We start from the raw sequence: 26,952 nt of genomic DNA, 5'->3' as shown, positions 1-26,952 counted from the left end.
TACTAATTATTGTGTTAAACACTAACCATATGCAGTGAGGATTTTGGTTTTAATATAAATCTTCCCAGTAGAGGTTTTGGTAATGTATCTGCCTGCAGCTTTTGGCAGTGTAGCAGAAAAGAACACTTAGAAATCTGCTCTACTTTTATGTCAATGGAAATAGATCTCAGATGACAAGAGCAAGCAGCAGGATTCAGAGTAGTTCATGGAATATTGAGTGATTATCCTTAAATGCATCACCCTGCTTACAGCATGGAAATATTTATTTCTAATGGACATGCAGCTGAATGAAGAAGTTACATTTTTCTAAATGTGTTCATTAACTTCAGCATTAAGGGGTTTCTGAAAACTTTTATTTCAGTTGCAAATAAGGTTAAAGATCCCTGCCCTTTTTTTTTTTTTTTTTTTGAACAATTAAAAGCAAAATTCTATGGAAAGAAAAACTTGGATTTTCTGAGTCTGGGGAAAAAGAAAGCGTTTTCCCTACTCCTCTCTGAAAATCTCAGCTATGTTGTGCAGAGGGTACTTTTGTAGGAGTAGAACCAAGCTTACCTTTCATGTAGCTTATGGCAAATCAGATAATGTGTTGAATGTATAGTGGGGATGTTTGAGTGTGGGGGAGGAAGAAAAGGTTAAATTTGACACCACAGTTGTTTCCAGACTAATAAGCACTGTGGAGGTGGAATCATTCCTAAAAGGAAAAGTAGCAGCCAAGGAATGCTGCGGGATATCTGAAATGCTTGAAACGCTTCTCCTCTGTTATCACACGGGGTAACAGTAGAAACTGTGCTCAGGGGTTTCATTTCTTTGGAAGGTAGAGACCTTTGGAGGATGATGCAACTTTGAGCCAGCTACAGTGCTTTTATCTCAAGACCAGTGTAATTCACTCTGAGGGTATTGGCTTCTATGAATATATATTAGAAAAAAAGCATATAGTTATGTGTTCCTGGGGAAAGTTAGTTTTTTTTCCTATAAATACTGTATGTAATAGTGTGTTGCCTTAGCAGTGCATCAGCCTTTTGTATGTTCTCTATCTCTTTAGGAGGGCTGGATGTCTTGTATTTTCTGATGCTTTCGTATGTGAAATACAGTTTGAAACCAACAACACACTTTCCAGTAGAAACTTCAGTAGAAAGCATCTCATCCCAATAACCTGGAAATACCCATAACCTTCCTGTATTTTGGTTTGGTTTGTGTTTGTGGTTTTTTCTGTGATGAGCACTTAAAAACTTATTTTCACTTGCAGTTTAAGATCCTAAATGTACCAATGTCTTCCCAACTCGCTGCAAACCATTGGAACCAACAGCAAGCTGAACAGGAGGAGAGAATGAGGATGAAAAAGCTCACTTTGGATATCAATGAACGGCAAGAACAAGAGGACTACCAGGGTAAGAACATTACCAAGTATTTAATCTTTATTTTCTGAGGAACATTTGTGGATCTACAGAAAATACTTTTTGTGATAATTAGCAGTACAAGTTTTGAACATTGATTTGTAATACTTCATGGAAAACCTATGTTTTAGTTTGTCATTCATTATTTACACCCTTGTCTCTGTGCTTGAAGGAGTTTGTATAGCTCTTCCATGAAATTGAGTTTTCAAGTGGCCCTCAAATTTCAGCATTTCCATTTATTTTGGGAAAGGAGAAAAAGGGAGGTTGTTACCTTAAAAATAAATAACACAAAATTAACCTGATGTTTGTGGCATTGTCTCCATTACTGCAAGATAATTGAGACGGATACAAGAGGAATTAATTCTGTGCAACTTAAGCTCTGCTTTTTAGATATTGATAGGTATTTTAGATATTAATAGTATTTAGAGTCTTCATCAGTCTTGCTGAGACTTGCAGATACTAAGAGGTAACCTTCACCTCAGAAATGAAAACTGTCTCTGCTTCCTATTGCTAAAGATTCTAGGGGTGCTACAAATCTGGAGCACAAGAATATATTAACAGAGTGAAGGTTTCATACAAATTGATATGACCTAATTTGATTTGTAAGGATAGGTAAGTCTGGCATTTTGGAACCTGAACAGACTGACGCAAACAGTTAATACAACAGATTATACAGCCCTAAACTGGTTTGTGTGCTTGCTGTGTTTGGTTGTGGGGTGGTTTGTTTTGACTTTTTAGTATTGTTTTTGCTATCTGGCTTACTCAGATAGTAAACAAAAGCCAGACCAATAAAACCCATGGTATTCAGCCCTTAGCATTTCCATTTAACATTTCCACTGTTTTGGTAAAGATGTTGCAGTCAGGTGGCAATTACGGTGTAAGTAGTTCATTAGCAGGAAATCTCATTTAAGGTATTTAGTGAAAGGTCATTATTCATCAAGAAATGGGAAATTTAAATTAAAACAGCTCTAATTCTAGAACCACTATGGAATCTATCACTCCTTTCAGAACATGGATAGTACAAGAACTAAACTTGTAATCTAAAAAGGAGTCTTTTTCCAGAGTGTCTACAGAGCTCTGGAATGGTAACACAATATATTCTTAGTATTAAACATTTTAATCAGCTTAAAAACTTGTTTTCTGAGGCACTCCTCTCTAATAAAGCCCACATGTGAAAAAGGAAAAGAAACAGTAGACTAGAATTAGACATTACAGTGCTTTTCTCAGGCTTTTTGTGGGTTTTCCTCATTAATGGTATTTCTGATACGTCTGCTGGTCAGGGCATTTAGATTTTTCTGCCTTGTCATATGGCTTTGTTGGTATCTTTAAAACTACTTTGTTTAATATAAGATTTTATTGTGAGCAATTGTGCTTCTTATCCAAAAATGAGGATCACGCTGGTTTTGTCCAGCAGAAGTGAATCAGGAACTGATCCCAATTGAGAACAAGTCAGCTTGCAAATAAACCATTGGGTTTTTTTTACTTTCTCATAGATTTTCCAGGTGCTGTGTCTAAAGAATTAAAATAGGAGGAAAATCAACATAGAAGAAATAGGTTTTCCCATAATTGACATCCATTTTTAAAACAGCTGTTGATTTATTTTTTTTTTTTTAGTAATTTGGGTAAGACACAATAAAGCCAAACTAAAAGGAACCATTTAATCAGGTTAAATTAAACAGATCAAAATACATTCCTCTTTGAAACTATTTTTTGTTTCTGTTTCGTGCAGTTCCCTGCTGCTTGCCTGTAGTTAGCATGTGTCCATTGAAAGAAAGAGTTGGGTTTACATTTCTGTTTCAAGCTTTGGAGTTAGCAAGGGAGGAAGAAATCTCAATTTCTGAAAGAATGCCTCAGAGTTGTCCTATCGTTTGCACATGCATTTGGGTTGGGGGTTTCTTTTCATCTGCACAAGGTAGCTAATAGATGAAAATTCACCACTCAAAGTAGTATCCAATGGTTATTTTATACTTCAGCAATGTTTGTTAGTATTACAAGCATTTCTAACTTAAATATTTGGAACTGGGTGACTCTAGACTAATGTTTTTCTGTGTAGATGCTTATTTTCTTCACTAAAACCAAAGATGGGTGACATGCCTTCAGCCTAGCTAATACATTGTGCTCCCTTGCCATGTATTCCTTCTGTTATCTTCTCCATTACTCAACTTCTCAGTTACTGACTTTTCACAAACCCTGATATTTTTTCACCTGCAGTCTGGAAAACAGAAGAGACAGGCAGGCACATGCTTACTGCTTCATTGCACCTGGCTGGCAATGAACCATGAACTCCTCTTATTTTCTTCCTGAGTCTTGTCATTGCCAGCAGAGCTCTCCCTTGGCACACAGAATTGTTTTGAAGGGGATGGTATTTCATGATGTTTACTAAGCTGGACTTGTTAGTGTGTTGAAGGGCTTGCTTTGCCTTTTCCAGGTGTTGGAAGGGGAATATACAAAGCATGAATACATCGTTTATTAACTGTTGACACCAATATTGTGTATTAAGTCATTCATAGATTCCCAGTTTCCTTAAAGATTGGGTGGATAACTTACCAAAAACTTTGTGTGTGTTTTGTAAGTGGTCAGAGAATCTCATTAGTCTCTAGTTCTGCAAGTCATTGTGAGAGTAGTGGAAGTTCATTTCTAGCAGATGATGGGTATGTGTCTCCAATGAGATTACCAGAGATTAGAGAACCAGACAGAGCAGACTTTCAAACATAATCTGTTTAACAGTTTATTCTGCTTTTCCTCTTCATTTATTCCATCTGTCTCTTTGCTCAGTAATGTAGATTCTTGCACAGGGTGGACTGTCCGAAATACTTTCGTTAGATGCACTAACATATGGGCAAGGGGTTACATGGAGGTTCCTATGATGTGTTTGTAATTATAGTGGGTACTTAATAACCAGTGACTTGGCCTGATAAAGAACCATTTTTATCATTAAATCATATTTTAGAAATTAAGTTGCACTAAATGCCAAAATACAATACTTACCTAGCTTAAACTCCCCAAAAGTTAGATGTCCAGAGCTAAACTGGGTAGTGTAGGCTTCTTTCTGCACCTGCCTATTTCTTCCCGAGTGATCATAAAGTGAAAATCTGATCCATAGGACAGTGTAATGTAGGTCAGTTGAGTCACGTCTTCAGGTGTCTGCCTTCTCTGTAACAGGATCCTATTATGGCTAGCTTGGGCTTAAATAAATGACTTCTCAATGCCTAAATTTAGGACAGGTTTCTTGCTGAGTCTTTAATTGGCAGCAACATTGTCCAGGTGTTACTATTTCAGGGTAGTTTACTGTTGTGGCTTCTTTTACTGCTGAGAAGCTTTGTCCCTGATCATTGATAAAGGAGGTGGCTGAAATCTTTAGAAAGAAAAGGTCACGGCTCCTTTCTTAAGCACCTGATAAAAACCATCCCTGGCAGTTCTTTTTGTTCCAGAGAACACCTGGAAATGCAAGTTCACATTATGGGGTAGTTTGGATTTGTCAAAGCTGTCTGTGCAATTTAGTAACTCTTTCAAAATTAGCTGTTGTGGAATAAACTGAGGAGTGTTACCCTGAAGCATAGCAAGGTGTAAACAAAGTGTCTCTTTATGGCAGTGAAATGTGCTTGTGTAAATTCCTCATGCATAGAAAATGTATTTCACTTTGTTCTTTATGAACTTACAGAAATGTTGCAGTCTCTGGCACAGCGTCCAGCTCCAGCAAATACTAATCGTGAACGGCGGCCTCGGTACCAGCATCCAAAGGGAGCACCTAATGCGGATCTAATCTTTAAGACTGGTGGGAGGTAGGACAATCTTCCTTTAACTGTGGTAATTCTGGTTCTAAGTAAGTAATTATCTTCATGTTGGAAACTGATAATGATCTATGTAGTGCAAGTGTGGTTGTTAGTAGGTTCCTTTCTAAAGCATTCAGTTAAAACAATGAGCAGTGGTTTGTGCTTCTAACAGTGTCTGTAGGATGCGAGGTTTGAAAGCCAGAGGATTATTTTTCAGTTGTGAAATGGCTGGTAGCATCTGAGCCTTTTTATAGGATGAAAGATGCAAGTCCTGCTTTCTCTGTGAGAGGGGGAGAGGATATTTTTGAGTATCCAGAGAAATTCCCATTGTGCTTTTTCAGTTTGGTGAATTTGAGAGCTGTACCTCTGTATTCAAAGCTCTGAATGGAAAGTAAATAATAGTAAAGGTGGGGAAGGGGGAGGAGAACCTTAGATTTATGGTGTGCAAGAACATACCAAAACCAGTATTAACATGAAAAGAGCTATTCCAGATTGCCTAATAGACATTTTACAGCTTTAATATATCTCAGTGTGTCTCTTCTCACTCGGAGTAAGCTTGAAAATAAGCCATTAAATTAGCCCTGCAGCACAAATTTGAATAAATGGTTTCAGGTGAAACACAGACTGCTTTCATGTTTCTCTTTGCAAGTTAACTTTGGAGGTGGCTGGATAGGAGCAGCAACTGGGAAGGGAGAGTTTACCTACTAATGGGTCTGTCTTTGTTAACGTACTAATCCTGTGCTACAGTAGCATTGCCAACTTCTTTACTATTTTATGGTACATTCCTATAGTCATTTAATAACTTCTTGGTGGCCACTCAGTCCACTGAGACCCTCTATAGATACTGATTGTACCCAGAAAAGGCCCCTCTTTAGAAAACAGACTGCAGTTTAAAATAAGTATTGACCAGATGTAATAATAAAATGAGCAGTGCTGTCCATTTAGCTGTTTCATACCACTGTGGCCTAATACTGTTACAGAAGTACAAAATATTCAGTTACACTGAATTGCTGTAATACTTGCAGGTGTTTCAGAAATAACTATGCAGTTGCTGCCTTGTTGTCTTTCCCAAATGCCTTGCAACCTATACAAGGAGAGCACTGCAGTTGTTCATTACATATAGCAGCCAGATCACTAGATGTGATATTTACAGATGGCTTTTCTTCAAAGGCAGTTCTTTTGAAAGCTTTTCATTTTCAACTGGTTTTGGGAGAATATAATTTAGGACTTGACTTAAACTGCTCACCGTAAACTAGGTCAGGCATTGTCCAGTGAACAGTTTAAGTAGTGTTTGCTTGTTCAAATAGCTGTGCCATGCGCTTGCCATTCTAATGTAGTTTTGTTTTATGTAATTCACTCTTTGTTCCATTTAATCTGTAAGCTCCTTAAAGCAGGGACCGGGAAGTTTGTTTTAGCAGGCATATTTATTTGTTGTATAGTACACTGCTCAGACTTGCAGTCATGCCTCAGTTGAGCCATCTTAGCCTGTACTGAGGGAATGTTACTTTTCTTAACTCTAACTGAAAGGCATTTTAGCAGAGATAATATTTATTGGAGTCTGTGGCTTACCACATCTGGAATGGATTGTCTGTCACCTACGTTCTACAGCTTCTGATTTACAGGATATATTGAGGATTGTCTTCTGACTTCGAAGTGTGAACTGCAGTCCCTGCCCAGACTACCCTCATGTTTTAGTGAAGAAGTTACCCCACAGACTCTGAAGACACTAGAGTATCTTCCTATTTGCCAAGAGCAAATAGGAACTGAGCTATTAATTTCAGTGTCTGTTGGGAGAAGTTTTCCCTTTCCTACATGATAGAACCAATTTGTATAATTACAGATGTTATCACTTAGATGATGAGTGAGCTGTGTTGTGGTGTTTCTTCTTTGTATATAAAGAAGATATGTTGTTTTCTTGCAGTAGTAACTCAAACTTATGGGAAGTAGTGATCCATGTTACTTTCTTTAAGGTATGCAACTTTTTATTCTAAATTTCCTGAGGTTAGTAATCATCTGAGTAACTCAGTCTCCCTGTTGATTCCACTGTAATGCACAATCCAGCAACTCTTGTGTGGATAAGCATGTCCTAAGCACCATGTTTCAAATATCTTTTAGGAAGTTAAATCCAAATCTACCTATCACAACAGATGATTCAGAAGTTGATAAAGGCAGCGTTGTGTTCTTGTATGGTTTTGGCTTTAAACAACTGGATCTTGCTTTGTGATTTGGACCTGATGACCTACAGAGGGCTCTTGGAGCCTAAAGTTTTCTGTGATTCTGTTTTAGACTAATGGGGTGCTAAACCAAAACAATCCCCCCCAAAAAACCCCACAGAAGTGTTGCCTCCTTTGCCTATGATAAACCCACTGTGAGTGGAAGAATGAAGTAGTGGCTGTGGCTATACAGAATGCATTTTGTTAAACTAGAGAGAAATCTTTTGCAATGTTTATTTTTTTATCTATTAATGTCCTTCTTCTGTACAGAGTTAAATGCAGGGAGATTTACAGGCTTTGTCAGATTTCTTGTGATTTAGCATGTGCAAAATGCTGGATCAGAAAGTGGAGTTCATTGCTGTTTATAGTCACCTGCTTGTATAGCCTCAGGTTTTAAGACCTGCTAATCCTGCAAGGAGGAGATTCTTTTTGAGACTCATACATTTAAGGCTGACTGGCCTTAGAGGTAACTTACTGTGATTCCATTAAAAGTAGGGTTCCTTGATTTGCTTCAGAACTGGGAAAGGCAACAGTTTTCACTCTTGCTTCCAGTTCTGTAGCACTTGGGCCCTAACAGAGGACTTTGGCTATGGAGCTGTTAAACTGATCCCTTCAGGAAACACATCACTCACAAAAGTAATTCTTTTCAGTGATGAAATTGACATGGAAATACCCTTTCGCAGTTCTGGAGAACAACCTCTCGCTTCATGAAAGAGTGTTTTTCCTTTGTTTATAGAGGATTGATATAAATGGCTTGCTTATAAAGTGAAGTAAAACCACATTTTATGAAATCTATTTAAAAACATTGATTGCCAAGAAAGTCAGGTTTCCCACTGCAGTTATTTTTTCTATGGAGAACAGGCCTTACCAAGGAGTTCATTATCTTCTTAAGCCTCTCTTTATTAAAAGCACTGACCTCAAAACTCACTGCTATTCCCAAAGTATAGTGAAGAAAGAGGGACCTATCTGCGTCAAAAGGCCGGTTGGGATGTAGGTGTAAGCTGGCGAACGAAATCATATTCTATTTAATTGGTAATTTTAGTTCTCCTATTTGCATCTGACTTCTCTTTATCCCATTTAATAAAGAAAAATGAAGTATAAGGGTAATAACAGGATGCTAGGATTTTATTAGTAACATATTCTTATAATAGAGTATTGCATTAATGCTGAAAAATCAGAGTACGGATAATAAGGAGAAATGTGAATTTAACATGATTTCCTGTTTCAGTTACTGGACATCACTTTATACATCACCCACTACGTACTTGGTGTATATTATATTTTGAAGCTTTGGATTCACTTCTTACTGATACACCAGAAGTCTTTGGCAGCATAAATCTAGTTTCTCTGTTGGTCTAAGTCTAGCTTATTGTTGTAGCCTATCACTGTCATTGACTTCAAACCAGACATTCTGGTGTTGGCATGGCACTGTCTTGAAGTGACAGATCCACCTCTTAGTTCATCATGCAGCTTGCATAATCTTTAGCTGTCATTTTCAATTATCTCTTGTATTCTTTAAAACAAAAACAAAAGAGGGAAGTCATCATTTCTAGAAGGGATCCCCACCTGGTGTTGGATATCTAATGTTAAACTATTTCTTTTCTTCTCCTTTTTCTTCTTAGGAGACGTTGATCCAGAAGCAAGTGTCATTTCATTAGGTCCTGTATCTCTGATGTTGTGGATAGTGGAGTCCTCCAGCGATTAAATGAGAGCAGTGGACACATCTCAGCATGTCAGTCTAGAGCGTTCAGAATCGAAACATGGGACAGGCTGGGGCCGTGGGGCAGAACAACCGCCTCCCCTCTTCCCCCTCAAACCCTCACGGAACAAGTGGAAGCTTCCAGTCATGGCCTACCAAAAATAAAAATAAAATCTATTAAAAAAAGCAGCTTTTTGTTACAGGAACCACCTTGAGGGTCAATCTTCTCATGAGAGCAGAAGTAAATGGAGGAGATGGTTAACTTGACCAGTGAGCAGCTCAGTGAAAACAAAGATCAACCTGAAATTCAGATGGATTACACTGGAACTGAAAAGGTCTTTTGCCAGTTTAGTATGTGAGAGAGCAGAGTTCTAAACTTAAGTTGCATTATCTCCGAATCGAGTGCTTTGTGTTGGAAGGATTTTCTTTGGGGGCTGCAAAGCTACAGTAGAAACATGTAGAGCAAACAGTGAGGTCTAAAAGAAAACCCTGACACGGAGGAAAACTTCTTATCAAACACTCCTCAGCGAGAAAGTCTGTGGTTAAGAAATAGCCTTTTGCTGCCAGATGAGCAAGAAAGAGGGGGTGGGGAGGGGTGAAACACTTCAGAGCCAAGGAGGTAAAATGTCTGTTGAGGTTTAAAATAGAATGTGAAGTTGACGAACACAGGGTGTTGACTCGTACTGCTTGGAACAGCCTGACACCAGCCTGAGGACAGGTTGAGCCCATTGTATGTATCATTGAAAACCAAACCGTGCCAGTCAGCATAACAGGAGGATGTCAGGGGGTGTGGATCCAGATATTTTGTTGATCTTCATGGGTTGATAAGCCTCTGTGTCTATTGAAACAACAAAAAAAAGTAAAAAAAAAAAAAAAAAAGATTTAAGTCTGGAAACAAGTAGAATTTTATTTTTTTCTAAGTAGAAATGAGGTTTCTTGGTCTGTTTCTGACAGTCTGTTATTTATTAGCATAGGATTTTGTTTGCTTTCAGGTAGAGGTAATTAATTGAGTTAAGGAGCTCATCTGTATGTTACTAATTCTTTTTTCTAGCTCTTTTAAAATCCTTTTTACCACTGTTTTTGGTTTCTGCATGTAGGAAGAGACTTGTAAAATTGTAACATTTCATACAGAAATGCTGCCCGATCTTCACCAGCTTCAGAAATCTGACCTTTGCCAATGCTGCAATAAAGTGTTGTACTTTACAACTGGTGTCTGCCTTTTCACATTGATGACGTTCTCTAAAATGAGGTTTTAAAGAGTTTGTGGTATATAGTGGGGCTGTAGCTCGGACAGTGCTTCATACAGGCAACATAGACACAGACATAAGGAAGAAGTTCTTTACTGAGAGTGGTGAGGTACTGGAACAGGTTGCCCAAAGAAGTGGTGAATGCTCCATCCCTGGCAGTGTTCACAGCCAGGTTGGAGAGAGCCTTGGGTTACATGGTCTAGTGTGAGGCAGGGGGGTTGGGACTGCATGAACTTTAAGGTCCTTTCTAACCCAGACCATTCTATGATGGCAGAAGGATTCCTGCCCCAAGAAAAACACTCAAAATGTGGTTAGTAAATGCCAGATTTTCTTGCTGTCTAGCAAGGAGTTGTGAAACTGCAATCGTCCTTTCCTGTAGCATAAGCTGTTGTATGCACACAATTGCTCTGAAAGATGGGACATCAACACCACCTCACCTGCCACAGCCTTGTGTTGCCCCCTTTGTATTGTGTGGAGCCAGGGCTTGTGCAGCCACGTGGTGAAACGAACCCCCAGACTGGCCTGGGTCAAAACAAGGAGTGTTGCTTCAGAAAGAAGAATTCAAGGTTTTAGAACACACATGAGCAATCCAGGGAGACTTTATCACTGTCTACAACTACCTGAAAGGAGGACGGAGCAAGATGGGGGTCGGTCTCTTCTCCCTAGTAACAAGTGACAGGATAAGAGGAAATGGCCTCAAGTTGCACCAGGGGCGATGCCCAGGGCAGTAGTGAAGTCAGCATCCCTAGAAGTGTTCACAAACCATGTGGATGAGGCCCCCAGTGACATGGGTTAGTGATGGCCTTGGCAGTGCTGGGGTAATGATTAGACTTGATGATATTAAAGATATTCCAACCTGGCTGATTCTATGATACCTACTTAAAGTTGTGTTCTTTAATCACAGAATTGAGCACCAAGAGTGGAGAAACTGCAGGTACAGTTTGGGTCTGTGCCTATCATTAACATGCTGTGACAGCAGTCTGGGATTGAGAAGCGCTGGAGTTGCTGGAGCACATTTTGTCCAAGGATGTTGCTGCTCGTGCTTCAGTCTGCAGAGTGTGGCCCAAAGTTTTTATACCATCCCATGTAAGGAAGCAAGTACCCCAAAACTCCGATGTCCACAACCATCTCTGTGTGCAGTTTTTCCTGTGCTTGGAGGAGGTGCTCCCAGTGCCATGGCTGTGGGATGCACAGGCCCTCCAGTGAGCAGCATGTTGTAGGAAGACCACCTCTTCGTTTCAGGTCTTGTGTGATTCTTTTCGTATCAGTTTTTTTCCATGTCAAATTTCTTCGGTACATTTATTAATCACAATTGTAACTGAGCTCCTCCAGGAATGTCTTCTCCAGCAATATAACCATTACCCATCAGTCAAATCTAATTTCCATTCCTGGATGATTAATGCTCACCAATTCCTAATGGTGAATTAAGCATCTAATTGGGGTTCAAGCTGAAGTCAACTTCCTTTTCTCAACATGCTGCTTAGTTTCAAAAGCATTTAATTTATCCAAATTGAATAACTGCATAAAAATGAAATATTAGCCCTGTTTTGTATGTGTCAGTTGAATGCCTTGGATAGAATTTGGATCAATGGGAATATCTTTATATAATTATTTGCTGAAAAGAGTTTGGGGTCGGCTGGGGATTTCCCTGACTTCAGGCTCAACTCTAAAAATAAGGCAGTCTTGCAAAGGCTAATTCCAAAGCAGCACTCCTGAGCCTGCATGGAAGTAGTTAAATCAGGGAGAATGGACATAGATGAAGGAGAAATTGTTCCATGTCCTTGATTGCGTAAAAGATCTCTGTTATCTTATCGTTCTTTGGAAGGAATTTGGACTAAAGTCAGGTCCAGGCATTTGCAATTGCGTCTTCACTGCTGGGAGGCTCATTGAGCTGCGCTGCTGGTGACCAGAGAATGTGCTGCGTGATTGTACTCAGTGATTTTCCTTGCTTCAGTTTTTGACGGTAGTATCTCTTCCTGCATCTCTCAAGCTTAAGGCAGGGACTGGGGGAATGAAGACCCTCCTGTTGTAGGAGATCACGTTTGTGACCACCTGAGGAACCTGAATATATGTAAGTCCATGGGACCTGATGAGATGCACACTGAGACATCCCAGAGCATGGAGCACCTCTCATGTGATGAAAGGCTGAGAGAGCTGGGCTTGTTCAGCCTGAAGAAGAGAAGGCTCCTTAAGGGGAGACCTTAGAGCAGCTCCAGTGCCTAAAGGGGCTACAGGAAACCTGGAGAGGGGCTTTGGACAAGGGCCTGTAGGGACAGGCCAAGGGGAATGGCTTTAACCTGCCAGAGGGGAGATTGAGATGAGCTCTTAGGCAGAAGCTCTTCCCTGTGAGGGTGCTGAGGCGCTGGCACAGGGTGCCCAGAGAAGCTGTGGCTGCCCCATCCCTGGCAGTGTTCAAGGCCAGGTTGGACACAGGGGCTTGGAGCAACCTGCTCTAGTGGAAGGTGTCCCTGCCCGTGGCAGGGGTTGGAGCTGGAGGAGCTTTAAAGTTCCTTCCAGCCCCACCTATTCTATGATGTATGGCACATCACTTGACAGCCCGTTTGGGCTGAGGCACTGTGTTCATCCATGCTCCAGGATGCAGCCAAGGTGGTTGGGGAGCTCTGAAATCAGAAAGTTGACCCAGGAATGTCAGCACTCAGGCAACATCTTGCTGGCGCTGTCAACCATCTTCTTCTACCCTGCAATGCTGTAATGTGATAAAGAAGAAAGAGTATAAATATGTATATTTTTCCATGAATTGCAGAGTTTTCATTTGCTATAGTTTTATTAACTTTCCAGCCCTTGGGAGAAAGAAGCCTATTGTGCTGTATCTGTCACTGAGCTAAAAATACTATATACAAACACATTGCTGCACATAGAGTGCAGCACACACACATAATGTAAATTGATGTATATTAAGGCTTAGCAAACCCCACCTGTATTGTGGAAATTGCCTGATTTGCTCCAGTTTTCATGTTCTTTCATTTGCCCTTTCCAGCAAAGCCATCATTGTGTGCTTGGTGGAGCAGCACAGGGAGAGCCGCGAGGAGCTGCCGCGTTAGGCTCCAGCAGTTTGCTGATGCAGCTTTCTCTTTACATGGGAATACATTTGACTTAAGTAAATGCAGCACTGATCAAAAGTGCTGACTTGGAAAATAGTTCCGGATGCGCTCTGCGGGATGGCAGTGCAGCTGTTCCCAGCCCATCCCACAGATCCCACTCGGAAGTGCCACAGCCAAGGGTGAGCAGTTAATAGTCCATAGTGCATGTTCAACCTGAAAGACTTGCGGTGCTGGTGGGACCGACAGCAGTGTCAGCACTGCCCGAGCTGGGTCAGAGCATCACAGAGTGGTTTGGGTTGGAAGGGACCTTAAAGCTCATCCAGTTCCAACTCCCTGCCACGGGCAGGGACACCTTCCACTAGAGCAGGTTGCTCCAAGCCCCTGTGTCCAACCTGGGTCACTGAGCTGCTGTTGGCCACACACTTGTTACTGAAATGGCCACTGTGCTTTAATGTCAGGAGGTAAAATGAAGGCAGAGGAATGAAAAAGTGAGTAAATAAACTCCCTAATCACTATTGTTCCCCCCCCAGCGGTGCTGTAGTTTTAAGACCCTATAAGCCCAGCCAGGTGAGTGACTATTATCAAAATAAATACAATAATAACCATGCCATGAGCCTGCTATTGCCCCGGATAAATCCATCATTTTGTTCCCTTTTTTTTTCCCTTTCCTTTTGAGCTTCATCACAGATTTTTTCCACACTGAGGTTTTTCCTCAGCCACATCCCGTTCTGCTGCACTGAAGATGCTCGTCTGAGACAACACTTCGCTGTCTCTTCTCAGAACTCAACTATAAATAGGCTTTTTCCAACCCCTCCTAAGGAGATCCCAGTGTACTGGGAGTAGGAAACTATTTGGGCAAGAATCAAACAAGTGAGTAAACGTCAAAACATTTACTTGTATTGTTCAAACTATAAACTTTGCTTTTGAGTTATTATTGTCAGGGTATGATCGTGCCATTAAAACACTTGGTGTTAGGACCGTTCTTGGAAGAACAAACAGTGGTTTATTAAAAGACTCCCTCCTTCCTTCCTTCCTTCCCTCCACTGCCTGGATCCAAGTCATCAGGCAGTTAAAAAATGGTCAAGACACTTAAAAAGGAGGGAGAAATTTGGAGTATGCTGACATTTACTTGTTCTTTGACATTTCCTGCTGGGGTTGGCAGCCCAGGAGCTTGAAAACTTGGTTGTATTTATCCTTCAATTGTTTTGGTTTGGGGTTTCTTGCAGTTTACTGGTAGCACCTCAAGGTTGTCTTGGGAAAGACACCCCTGTTGTGCACTTATTCATGTGTTTCACAGCCCTAATGCTCATGAGCGAGACCTGGAGCAATCTCGGATGCTGGTGATGCTCTTCTCCTCTGAAGGTACCATCCAGCTCCAGTGTCAGCAGCACAAGGAGGAAGCCAGCGGGTGTCTATTTTGGGTCGCACGGCTGTGGTGGAGACCTGGCTGCGTGCTCCGCTCCATCGGTTCCATGTAAGTTATTGAAGTTCTGGGAAAAAAACATGAACTTGGAGTTTATCATCATGGTGTGAAATCCTTGGGGATTTTTATCACTCCCCTTCCAGGCACTACTGCAGGCTGTTATCTTTGCACCTAAGAGGCTGCACTGCTAAAGCTCTTAGTGCTGCCTGGTCCTAAGCCAGCTCCATCGTCTGATGGTTGTTCAGTCATCCCTGCTCTTCTATTGCTATCAACATCCTGCAGTGGCAGAGGTGAGGAGCCTCACTTCAGGGCAGACAGAGCTTACAGGAGTTTGTATCCTCCCACTTAGATAGCTGAGACTGTAAATTTCCTTCCCAGATGCTGGAATTTGAGCTCTGTGCGCATGAGGAGACTCCCCCTGTGCACTGCTCTTCCTCAAAATAGGAATGAACTGGAAGACCTTAAAATGCAGAAAGCTCTATGGCAGCACCACCAAAGGTGCTGTGGCCAGTCAGGGAGTGATGCTGCAGAGAGCAATGTGTTGTGTCCTGCTGGTTCCGCTAAAAACAAGCCCTGTGGTACCTAGACAGCCTCACAGAGATGCAGAATTGCTCAGGTGCTACTTCTCACCTCTCATGGGTGCCTCAGTGTGGACATTGGCTGTGATGTGTGTGAGGCATCAGAGTCCTGCCACAGTTGCTGGAGATGGGATTGGTGAAGCCTCGGCAGCTTCTAGGTGTGTCCTCTAAGGTGAATTCAGCTGCTGTGCCCCGGTGTCATGGGTGAGGGCTCTGTTGTGGCAGTGGGAACCGGGTGTCCCATGTGTGCATGGCAGCAAAATTCAGGTGCCTTCATCTGGAGCTGCATCGTGTGGGTGCCTGGGGTGACTGGAGGTGTGACCCAAAGTGTCTCTGTGGGACAAGCAGATGCAATATGGGGCTTGGGGTAGACCTGTGTCCTTCTCTGTGGTAGCAGAGGCTCAGACAGGGTATGCTGGGGCATGAATACATGTGAGCACATGAACTGGGTTGTTCTGGCTGCAGTTAGCTCACTGCAGGAGAAGGAACACTGAAGCAGTGGTAACGAGAGACTTGATTTTGCTTGATTTTTGATCACAGTGTTCCTGCATTAATCCAGTAAGTGGTTATTAAACTGAATCCCTGGAGTGATGGAAATGAAGCTGAGGTAACGGAGCAGTGACAGGCAGCTCACAGGTGGCTTTGGCTTTTCTTATCCCTGCTCTTGAGAAGCTTCTCATGCGGTGACGGCGGCTCCAGCTTCCTCCTTGGGCTCCTGGCAGGAAGAACCCTTTCCTGGGAGGAAGGCCAGCAGTCAGCCTGGATGGGAGGATCAGTCCAGTCCACTTCTCTCCAGGAATTCAGCCGAGCTGTTCCGGGCAGACACAGGTTCCTCATCCCTCCTGCAACAGCCTTTCCTTTCCAGGGGAAAGATGGACCCAAGAGCAGCACTTAGACAAACTCTCTCTTTCTTGTTGTAATGCCCGAGTCGTGTAATTGTGGTTTATTATTCAGGTTGGTTCCAACTCCCATGCCCCATGAAACTACAGGTTTACTACTGGCTGTGAGTCTTACCTTACGTAAAACTAAACCAGGTTTGGGTTCAGAGGAAGCATCACTGCTGCAGAGGAATGTCTCTGCTCTCAGCCCAGAGCCCAGGCATTCGTTGCAGGAGACCCAGGAACCACAGTGTGGGCACACAGGGGCCATTCCCTGGGCTTGAGCGTGCTGGAGAACTCATGCCATAAATAGAAGTGAAACCTAATCAGGCAAACTCAATCCTTATAGGAGGCAGAAAATGTTCCACAGTAGTGAAGCTTGTGTCATGAAGCTTGAAGACCCTGTTGATCCTGTACCCTTCGTGCTGGCTTGTGTATTGGAAATAGAGATGTGCTGATAGCTGTTTCCTAATAGATGCTTAAATATGAAGAAATAATCTCCCTCCTGCTGTGACAGCTTGTGTGAATACTCTTTTCCTTCTGGTGTCATCCCACCCTCAGCATCAGTACAACGTGTGGCTTATCTTCAATCAGGGCACGAACAACTCATTGCACGTGTGAGTCTGAGCTTTGGGGCTCCGGGTTTATTCCTGTGCTGGCAATTAAATGCTCCGGAGCAGTAGGTGTGGTATTGGGAGAGGAAGTGTGATTCAGGATCAGTGCATCAGACTGCACCAAAGGTCAAGCTCATCGCTGCTCTTTGTTACTTGGTTTGACATCATTGTCCTTGGTTCCTGGCTGGGAAGTGCAGCCTTAGCCCCTCCTCATGGCTTGGATAAGCAAGCAGAGGACAGATAAAAGATTGCACAGTTTTCTGGTGCTTACAATAACAACAACTCAAAGAGTGGACAGCTTCCGCTGGAATGATGGGAAAAAGTACATCAAGAACATCTGATGGTGACACCGATCTCCACAAACCTCTGAGGAAATGAGTGATCCCATTACAAGAGAGCTCCAAGGCTGAATCAGAGAGGGAAGTGACCTGCACAGGAGGCGATAAGAGCAGGGTGCTGTGGTAGCTGCCACTGAGCATGAGCGTGCCCAGGGCTCTGAGGCTCCATGCTGGTTCTCCAGGTTCATGAAGGATGCTTGTGCCTGGACACACAGCTGCCCTGAGTAACATAAGGCTTCCCCATTGCTCCTGGGCTGAAGAAGCCATGGATAAGGAGATGGGACCTGCCCTGGTATCCATGGGAGGCCTTGACAGGAGTGTGGTGATGGTGGGAGATGGATGTGCACTTTCTGGGAGAGCTTGGGGGTAGTTTTGTGCACTGATGCACAGTTAACTTAAACAGGGTAGAATTAGGATAGATATAAGGAAGAAGCTGTTCCCTGTGAGGGTGCTGAGGCGCTGGCACAGGGTGCCCAGAGAAGCTGTGGCTGCCCCATCCCTGGCAGTGTTCAAGGCCAGGTTGGACACAGGGGCTCTGAGCAACCTGCTCTAGTGGAAGGTGTCCCTGCCCGTGGCAGGGGTTGGAACTGGATGAGCTTTAAGGTCCCTCCCAACTCGAATCATTCTATGGTTCTATATACATAAGTGAGATGTTCAGCAGTACATCCGGTACATGCAGCTGGTCTCTGTGTGAAACATCCCTTGTCTGCTGCCAGCCCTGTCTCGTTGGCCTCCTGGTCAGATTCTTTTTTAGTCCCTTCACTTGCAACCCAGGAAAGGGAGAGGAAGGATGTTCTGGCTCCTGCACTACGGCAGCATGTCAGGGCTAGTTTTAGAACATGGGCAGCAGTTTTCTATGCGATGAAAGCACCATTTAGCTGCATTTCCTGACCCAACCAGGCAGTTGCTGCCTCCTGCCCCATGGTTTGTTTTGCTGCTCAGCACATAGAGGGGGTGGTTTGAGAGCCAGGCAGACAAGGTGACAATGATGCAGGGCTGGTGAAGACACCACAGCTGGTACAGCAGTCACAAGTGGAGGGGCTGAAGTGAATAGTTGTGATGGACCTCAGAACTTCCACAGGGTTCTTCCCTGGCCATAGGGAACTGGGAACTGCAGCCCCCTGCAATGGTTAAGCAAAGGATTTTTGTGTATTTGGTTTCTTTTAAACTCAAATGTTCTCATTTTTATCAAGTTCTTTACTGGGGAAGGAATGACACTTTTCTGTTTAAAAACAATGAGGGGGAAAAAAAATCCAAACCCCAGAACACTTGGGCTCCATTTGTCCCTCATGAGGACACTGTAGCAGCTGCATTTCTTTGTCATACAGACACCCAACCCTGCCATAGCAGCACCTGAGCAGCTCTGGGGACCTCTCAGGATGCCTTTGGGATTCCTGAGTCATTCATGAAACATTCGTTGAAGCTCAGGGGCAGGGTCTAAGACCCACAAACAGAAGAGAAATTGAGGCCAAGCTGCCCTTTCAGGGCAGCCAGCTGGTTTATCTGCTCTTCTTAGGCCTCTTGAATCCTAAAGCTACTTCTGGGTTACTTTGTTCTGCTGGTTGCAAGTAGCAGCAGGTAATTCTGACCAAGCAGAAAAATCCAAAGGCTGGGAATTAATGACTATCCCTATTAACAAACCTTATCTTGCCTGCAGGTCCTCCGAGGTAAGGACACATCTGACCATCCGGTGAAGTAGTCGAGGATGCGCCGATGACTTTCCAGGGAAGGAATTTCCTGCTTTGGGAGGAGCTACTCACATGGGAAGAAAAAGCCCAGTTCTGAGGGGAAAACAAGAGACCAAACAAAAACACCGCATACAAGAGAAGGTTGTGTTCCCTTGGAAGGGTTTGGCTCCATCCAAAGGACCCTCCTTACCTCAAGGGAAAAGATATTTATAGCTGGGAGTCAACGCTGTGATGAAGATGCCTCTGCCTCCATGTGATGCAGGGACTATCTGAGAGCAAGACCCTGTGCAGGTGGAGGGATGCACAAAGAAGTGATGAATTCAAGGCTTTGTCTCATATAACTGGTTGACAGAGCTCCTTGGGAAGCAGTTCTGAAGGGCAGAGGAGGCCAGGAAGGATGGAAATTCATTGCAATGGAGATCTTAAAAGGTGCAGGAGCACCAGAGAGTGGTGGTGAATGGAGTTAAATCCAGTTGGCAGCCGGTCACAAGTGGTGCTCCCCAGGGCTCAGTACTGGGGCCAGTTCTGTTCAATATCTTTATCAGTGACGTGGATGAGGGGATCAAGTGCACCCTCAGTAATAGCTGCAAATGACACCTCGAATCCTGTGTTCAGCTCTGGGCCCCTCACTACAGGAGAGACATTGAGGTGCTGGAGTGGGGCCAGAGAAGGGCAACGGAGCTGGTGCAGGGCCTGGAGCACAAATGTGATGGGGAACGGCTGAGGGACCTGGGGGGTTCAGTCTGGAGAAGAGAAGGCTCAGGGGGGACCTTATCGCTCCCTACAACTGCCTGACAGGAGGATGGAGCCAGGAGGGGGCTGGGCTCTGCTCCCAAGGAACAAGGGATGGGACAAGAGGAAACGGCCTCAAGCTGCACCAGGGCAGGTTTAGATTGGGTATTAGGAAGAACTGATTTTTACCACAAAGGTTTTCAAGCACTGGAACAGGCTGCCCAGTGCAGTTGTGGCGTCACCATCCCTGGAAGTGTTTAAAAAATGTGTAGACGTGGTGCTCAGGGACACGGTTTAGTGGTGACTTGCCAGTGCTCGGTTAACAGTTGGACTCAAGGATCTTAAGGGTTTTTCCTAGCCTAAACAACTCTATGATTCCAAGATCCACATCTAAGGGAGCATCCACATTCACACACACGTGTTTTAAAATCACTATACTCAGCTCAATTCCTAGTGCCAGTACATGAGCTTATGGTGGTGGAGCTTGTTCTGATGAGTTAACAGCAATAAGTACAGGACAAAGTTACATACAAAGCAGATACCTCCAGAGATAACTCACTCTTCAGACAGTGCCCAAGCAGTGCTAAGGGGATGGTAGAACTGCCTCACTGTGCAGGCAGAGCCTCCTCTTTAACTGGGTTGAGCTGCTCCAAGGCCCTTCCTCCCCCAGCTCTGCCATCATCACTGCAGCCATGTAACTTCTGAACACAGGCCCGCAACTACCATTCTCTGCCCAGCTGTTACCAACATACCTGTGGCCAGCACTATTGCAACCTCTCAGTGCTATTCGCAACCTCTCACGCTATTTAAAGTAGGCTGGTAGATAAAGCCAAGCCAAGTTGCTGTCGGACCCTTAAAGCAGCAGCAGTTAAAGGTAAAATGTAGAGGTGGGGGTGTGTGTTGGAGGTAAACAGACTTTCAAGTTTTTCCACTCACTCCACACTGACACCCCTTCTCTTCCAGTGCTGACCTGTTAAAGACAAACAACTTGCTTAGCATCCAGGTCATCAAGACCAAGGCAGCTGGAGTTGCAGGGGCAAAGAATACGCCTGAAGTGTGAACCATCAGCTTTGTGGGTGCCTCCAGAGCAGCCTGAGCAATTCCCCACACACCATGACTGCATCACACACTGCTGTATTTGAGCTGTGCTATCCTGCTCCTCCAGGAATAACAATGCCCAACCAGCCAGAGAAAGAATGGGTTCTGTAACTTTTACCTTAGTAAGTTCAGTTACAAACCAGTCTGAGTTCATTTAGGAGCACTGCAAGTCAAAGTGCCCCTGCCTGTGCCTCTGCCAGTACAGAAAACAGCCCAAGTTAGTGGGCTAAAATCATAGAATGGTTTGGATTGGAAGGCACCTTAAGATCATCCAGTTCCAACCCCCAGCCATGGGCAGGGACACCTCACACTAAACCATGTCAACCCGACGCCTCATCCAACCTGGCCTTGAACACTGGCATGGATGGTTCATCTACAGTTAGTCTCATGCTTTCCCTGATCAGTTTATGGATAACACTTAATGAAGCTGTTTTTAAGGGAAAAGCCAAATCTCTCTGTGTGTGTGTATATATATATATATAAAACAAGCAAAGGAGGAGTCAAAACATCAAAAGCTTAGTTCCAAAGCTGCAGCCACTTGAAAGGCTGACAGTAACACAGGCAGCTATGCAAGGCTTTAGCCCACAGCAAAAGGTGAAGCACTAACTTAAAGCTTTATTGTAGACTGAACCAAGTTGAAATCTCTCACACTGGCTCCAAGCTGAAGCTGGATACGGTTACACAAGGCCACCTGCCCTGTCCTGGCTGAGACACGTACCTGAGCCCTGAGGCAGCTCTGGAAAGCTCAGGGACAGGCTGCTCTTTGGCTACCACCACCATCCTACCTGGGGCATGAAAAAGTAGCTCATGCAAACTGAAGTTAATTTTTCCCTCGAGTGATATCAATGTCATTGTTTATGGTCCCTAATATTTGGACAAATGCTCAAGACCTGTATATAAAAAATATCCATCTTCAAAACAGTGGGATGGTTGCCAGGTTCCTCCCAGGTTGTGCCACCCTACAGCCTCCTACTCAGGGCAGCCTGCATGGAGAAGTAAGGGCTGAAGCTACTGACTGCAGTCCTTACCCTGGGTAAGTTTGAGCAGAGAGCAGACACTCACTCCCAAACATCTGTTCTTCCGAGGGTTTTGTCATCACGGCTGTTAAATCAGAGTTTGTTATTTTTGGCTCTAAACCATTCCCTGCTCAAACTGGGACAAGTCTCAGCACAAGATGATTTAGCCACCACTTCAGCTCTGCTGCATTTCATTAGGAAACCTTCACCTCTATGGCTCTGCTTCACAGAAGTAACTCCAGAGTCAGCACTCATTCTTGGTTGGAAATATCTCAGCAGTCTTGATGTGCAGTGTCCAAACAAAAGACAGAAAAGCAGCAAACACACATGCACGCTCAGCAGGGATGGGCAAGAATATCCTCTAATGGGGAACTTCATCCTGTGCAACAAGAAAGAATTCTACCCTCAGCAGGATTAACACTCGCTTATGGTAACACCCATAAGAACACAAAGGTGGATTACATCTTTCACATATATAATATTCCTTTTGGAAAAGTAACTTTATCATTGCAAAACACTGGGAGAGGGGGATTTTTGTCTACTTCAGGCACTGTTCAGGATGAACTTGATTCCTGCAAGAACCCTGATCAGTTCTTGGAAGTCCAGCAGTGAGAATACACATCTCTGGAAGACATGATCCTACCTCTTGTTTTGTCCCCCTTCTCATTCACACACTGTGTGAGAGGATTGGGCTCTGGCTCACACACACATCCACTGTTGCAAAAAGGAAAGTTATTCAAGTGCTATTAGCTATTAAAATGGGTCACTTCCCTCCTCCAAGAAAGCTGCATGCTGCTGCATGACAGAGAAAAAAGATGCCACCTCCCATCAGTCATGTCTTCATTGGTTTTATCCCAGTTTAATAGATGATTTATCAGATTTGTGCAAGACAGTTACCTCTAACACAAAGGGATAAAATCACAGCAACATATACACACAAAATGAGATACACAAAATAGATCTAAACTTATATACAGGTTATTAGCAGCTAGACTCTTAACTTCATTTAGTACATGGCTTTACTTACTACAGTTTTAGGCACAGAGAAGAATTTACCAGTAGGATATTTGCTATAATGAAGGCCTGCAATGAATACCTTGCTCCAAGTCCTCATTGGCCAGAAATGGGTTTACATAATGAAGATCTAACTCTCACTTCCCAGGGGTTGAGGACATGGCCCTGCACGAAGGATGAAAGAACATGACCCAGCTAATTCAGACTGCATTAACTTTATACTTTAGATATTAAACATCTACCTTATGTTTTTTTTTTTAAATAGGGTTATGTTACAGAGTTACTGAATAGGCCTGAATTTCAATACAATTAGTGTCAGGGTTGGTTTGGGGTTCTTCCCCCTTGTTTGCTTAGTATGGACTCTTAGCTGTAAACAACTCAAAGAAGAGCTGGCAAGAAGTGATACAGATGCAAAGATTGCTTTGTACACACTTCACATCCGTAATAAGGAATTTGCTCTAACAGGATTTAAAAGCACAAAGGTGATGAAACATTTACATTTACTAAGCAGGTTATGTTAATAAATTATGATGCAGCAGCCACTCCATTCCAGGCTGCACTGAATTAGGTGCTTGGGTGTATTTTGTGTGCTCCCTTGTCTTTCTGATTTAGGACTACAGACTCAGAGGCCAGCAAGATAAGTATGTGCTGTACTCACAGCATACAAGCAGCGTTTTTTGTTCCAGCAGCACTTCTCACACTGGATTATGCATGCACAAGTGCTCTGTCAGACTGAGGCCACATACTTTAATTACTGATTGCTTAGGTATAGTAAGCCTGTCGCAGTGAGGAACACGATCACCTACCCAGTGAAAAGGCTGAAAAGAATGAGTACATACCAGAACCAGGCAGATACCAAAACACAATTCAAAATTGAAGCAGCAAGCAGATAATTAAAATACACCCCCCAACCCCCCCCAAACCCCTTTAACTTATGAGGCAGGTTGAGAATGACACAAAGTTTTCCTTCACGACAGCTTCACTTACAAGTACAGCTCGGCAAGCCTGAAATACTTTATCAGAAGAGCTACAAGCTTGTTTATCACAGTTATGTCAGAGCTCCTGGCTGAAGGGTGTGCCAGTTTCTGGTATAGCCACTCCCCTCCTCTGCTCCAAGGTTTACTACTTAGGAAAGAAGAGGGGGTTGCTTCAGGCTTTAGAAAGTGCAGAGAGTTTTTCCCTGTAGAAAACAATCAAACCACTGAGAACTCTTCAACATGGAGGAATATTACTCAATTTAGAGGGTCTGAAGTTTGGCATTTGGTTTTTAAATGGCTATTCTTGACGAGTTTGGGTGTACAAAAAGGGAAGGGAGTTTAATGTGGAAGAACATCTTTACCATCCGAAAAAACCCATCATAGCAACCACAAATCTGTTTTGGGACCATCTTTAAAAGCAGTTCTACTGAACAAACACAAAATAACACCAGCTTGGACCATGAGGGCTGTGCTCTTAACATACAGCTCTCCTGTAACTCCACTTAGCCTGAAAGAATTTTGGCTGTAACTTCTCTTATGCATTGGCAGGGCAGAAGCAAAAAAAAAAAGGCTGCGAACAGAGGGTTATTAGTGCTGTCAAACTACAGGAAGATCAAATGACACATTTTAGAAGTAACAGAACTTAGAACTACTCCCTGTAGTACAGCTACTGTTCAGAAAGTAACAGTTTCTTTATAGGAACCCGAAAAGATGAGACTTTTGACATAAAGTTCTCCATTTGGTACAAAGTTAACTTGTTCCTATGGCTACTCCGCTGCAAGATCATCACCCGGACAGAACAGTTGGGGTCACAGATTGTCAGGAGACTCTTTGGCCTTCAGTGCGAGAACCAGTGCATGGTTCATATCCTTGAGGCTTATCTGGTGCCTTTCACTGGACAAGTAGTTTGCCAGAGCATGACCAAGAAGCAGGTGGCTGGGAAGAAAGGCAGGACTCAAAGTAAAGCAGCAGAGGGATGCATCCCCACTCAGAGCTTGGGCTGCTCTGTTGAGGTCAAAACAGAACCGCCCTTTGCACTGTCTTCAGTCAAGCGGGCACAAGGAAGCAGGAGACTCCACCACTGTAGGGAAGGAAGCCAAGCCAGATAACATAGGCCACAGTCACTTCAGCTTTGACATTATCTCAAGCTCCCACAGACATACACACACGTGTGGGTGAGACAAACGGAGCTCTGTTTTGGCTGCAGAAAGAGCAGGAGGAGGATTCGCCATTCAGTTTGCTATGTACAACAATACTGTACTGTACACTCCATTAACACCCTGCTGTCTGGTACAGCATTAGATACAGTTCCTCTTAGTCACAAAGAGCAAGAGATGAGTATCTCTGTAGAAAGGGGAGCTGAAACCCTCTGCTGTAGATGACTATACATGGTGCCAGTCCTTCTGGGATAAACACAAGTGGTCATTCCACAGTGTCTAGTACCTCTTCAGCTTGCCTGAGGCAGAGAACTTCCCCTTCCTTATTCCAAATGGATCCCCGTCCTGTTGGGACTTCTCTAAGCACAAAGCCATGCCATGACTTTCCCCTGTTGCCACAACATTCCCATCTGGATTACGCAGTCTCTTTCAGCAGTCCCAGTTTCCGAAGTGCCTCTCTCCTCGCTTCTTCTGTTGAGCCACGGCCGGAAAACTTCACCGTTATCCCTTGGGATCGAAATCCTGAAGGTCGAGGCAGCGAACCCGATCTCCTCCTCATATCCGGGTTTAGACTAGGCTGCTTATAATCATTAAAGCTTTTTGCTGTGTTCTGCTGTGTGCTGCTGACCTTGGTAGCAGCAAGAGCTACCTCTGGTTTGATTGTTACAGTTTTGCCCATAGGAAGGAAAGGGCTGGGCTCGCTTTTTAAGATCTCATGGATGTTTTGATATCCATTGGGAACAGCGTCTGCCTGTTTGGGCTGCACATCAAGCCGCTGAGTGCTTGGGGCATGGTCCACTTGGTCCTGAGCTGTCTTTCCCTTAACTAGGCCAAGTTTCGTCAGGGCCTCGTATCGTGTTTGCTCAGAGGAGAGATCCCTTAAGGAAGAACTTCTGTTACGTGACAAGAAATCATTCTTCTGCAGCTTCTCCTCCAGTTCAGCCGCCAGAAGAGCTCCTCCATTGATGTTGGCCAGCACCTGAGCTCTCCGCTCCTGGACATTAACTGCTGCTTTGGAAATAGTCTCATTGAATTCTTTGCCGCTGACATTTGTTATGTTGATGTTGCTGGGGAACCGGTGCAGTTTGGGTGCAGGGGCAGGAGGGTGCTTTGGAGCCACAGAATAATCACCATTGGCTACTGGGGTTTTCTTCCTGTCTGAATTCCCTTCCTTGAGGGCGCTGGGGAAGCGTGCCCTGTTCTCCGCCTGCTGCTCAGACATCTTCTGGGCCATGATGAGCGGAGTGGGGATGGAACGAAGCAATTTGGGATGCTGCACTGGAGGAGGGGGGGGAGGAGGAAGCGGAGGGGTCTCAGACATCACTGGTGGTGATACAGGGGGATGTGGGGGAAGGTCAGCAGGTACAGCTGGCTTCGGGCTCTCAGTTCTCCTGGTAGCATCCAACACTTAAAAGACAAAGCAACAACATTAAACCTTCACACATAGCAGAATACAAGGCTTGTTTTCACCTAGGATCGGCAAGCATCAGTATTCCCCTCGCCAAACTTTCTAACTCAAACTCAGCCCACATTGCTGGAGGAAACTAACTGAACTCCCAGCAATGGCATCTCATAGGCGCCGCTATAGTTCACATCGCCATATTTACAATGCATTAACACTAGAATGCTCTTTCTGCCACTCATTCACAAGATTGTGTTTCAGTGGCTGCCTCTTCCGTAAGAGATTTCCAATTCTTATTTTTTAATAAACACATTACATCCCATTGGATGTACTACCTGATAAATCCACGCTCCAAAAACAGAGAGAGAAAACTCCCCAGGGTGAAGACCGTGACACTATCTTGTCACAAACTGACTGTGACAGGATCATGTGCCTTTTTCATACAAAGTAACACTACAGTCTGCTGTCTTAAAACTCTTAGAGAAGGTCTTAAAAGGTCTTGAAGCAGAGCATGAATACATTGATGAGCACCAGTCTGCCTTGCTACAATGACTGCATAACACTCAGTTCTGTTACACCTCAGTCACCAGGCAGGGGCTGAGATAGCAGCCCAACAACTTAATCATAGTCATGACCTCCATGACATGAG

The 26,952-nt window shown here is 43.8% G+C and overlaps 2 protein-coding genes across 17 annotated transcripts in view; one reads left to right on the top strand and one right to left on the bottom strand.

Annotated features, from left to right (window-relative positions):
- The window catches only part of UPF2 (UPF2 regulator of nonsense mediated mRNA decay), a gene marked incomplete at its 3' end in the record, with an annotated part of 59,744 nt that extends 48,989 nt beyond the window's left edge, over positions 1-10,755 (top strand). For 4 of the 5 annotated variants that reach the window (XM_080614975.1, XM_080614974.1, XM_080614972.1 and 1 more), the window contains exons 20-22: positions 1,247-1,388; positions 5,056-5,176; positions 9,003-10,755. In XM_080614975.1, the coding sequence (XP_080471101.1) occupies positions 1,247-1,388; positions 5,056-5,176; positions 9,003-9,012 (273 nt within the window). Of the gene's footprint in view, positions 1-1,246; positions 1,389-5,055; positions 5,181-9,002 lie in introns of those variants that run through there. The other variant, XM_080614973.1, reaches the window with a different exon arrangement.
- An 856-nt stretch (positions 10,756-11,611) lies between these two features.
- The window catches only part of PROSER2 (proline and serine rich 2), a 37,400-nt gene continuing 22,059 nt past the window's right edge, over positions 11,612-26,952 (bottom strand). Inside the window, exons 4-9 of one of the 12 annotated variants that reach the window (XM_080615029.1) lie at positions 22,850-26,308; positions 21,766-22,132; positions 19,098-19,190; positions 18,861-19,000; positions 15,442-18,340; positions 11,612-14,878 (exon numbers count right to left, since the gene is read on the bottom strand). In XM_080615029.1, the coding sequence (XP_080471155.1) occupies positions 25,317-26,308 (992 nt within the window). In that variant the 3' untranslated portion in view covers positions 11,612-14,878; positions 15,442-18,340; positions 18,861-19,000; ... (1 more) ...; positions 21,766-22,132; positions 22,850-25,316. Of the gene's footprint in view, positions 14,879-15,441; positions 18,341-18,860; positions 22,133-22,849; positions 26,309-26,952 lie in introns of all 12 variants that reach the window. The other 11 variants (XM_080615030.1, XM_080615025.1, XM_080615028.1 and 8 more) reach the window with 11 other exon arrangements.

The sequence above is a fragment of the Psittacula echo genome (assembly GCF_963264785.1).
Source record: "Psittacula echo genome assembly, chromosome: 1".
Classification (NCBI taxonomy): Eukaryota; Metazoa; Chordata; class Aves; order Psittaciformes; family Psittacidae; genus Psittacula; species Psittacula echo.
This window is presented reverse-complemented; position numbering and strand designations above follow the sequence as displayed.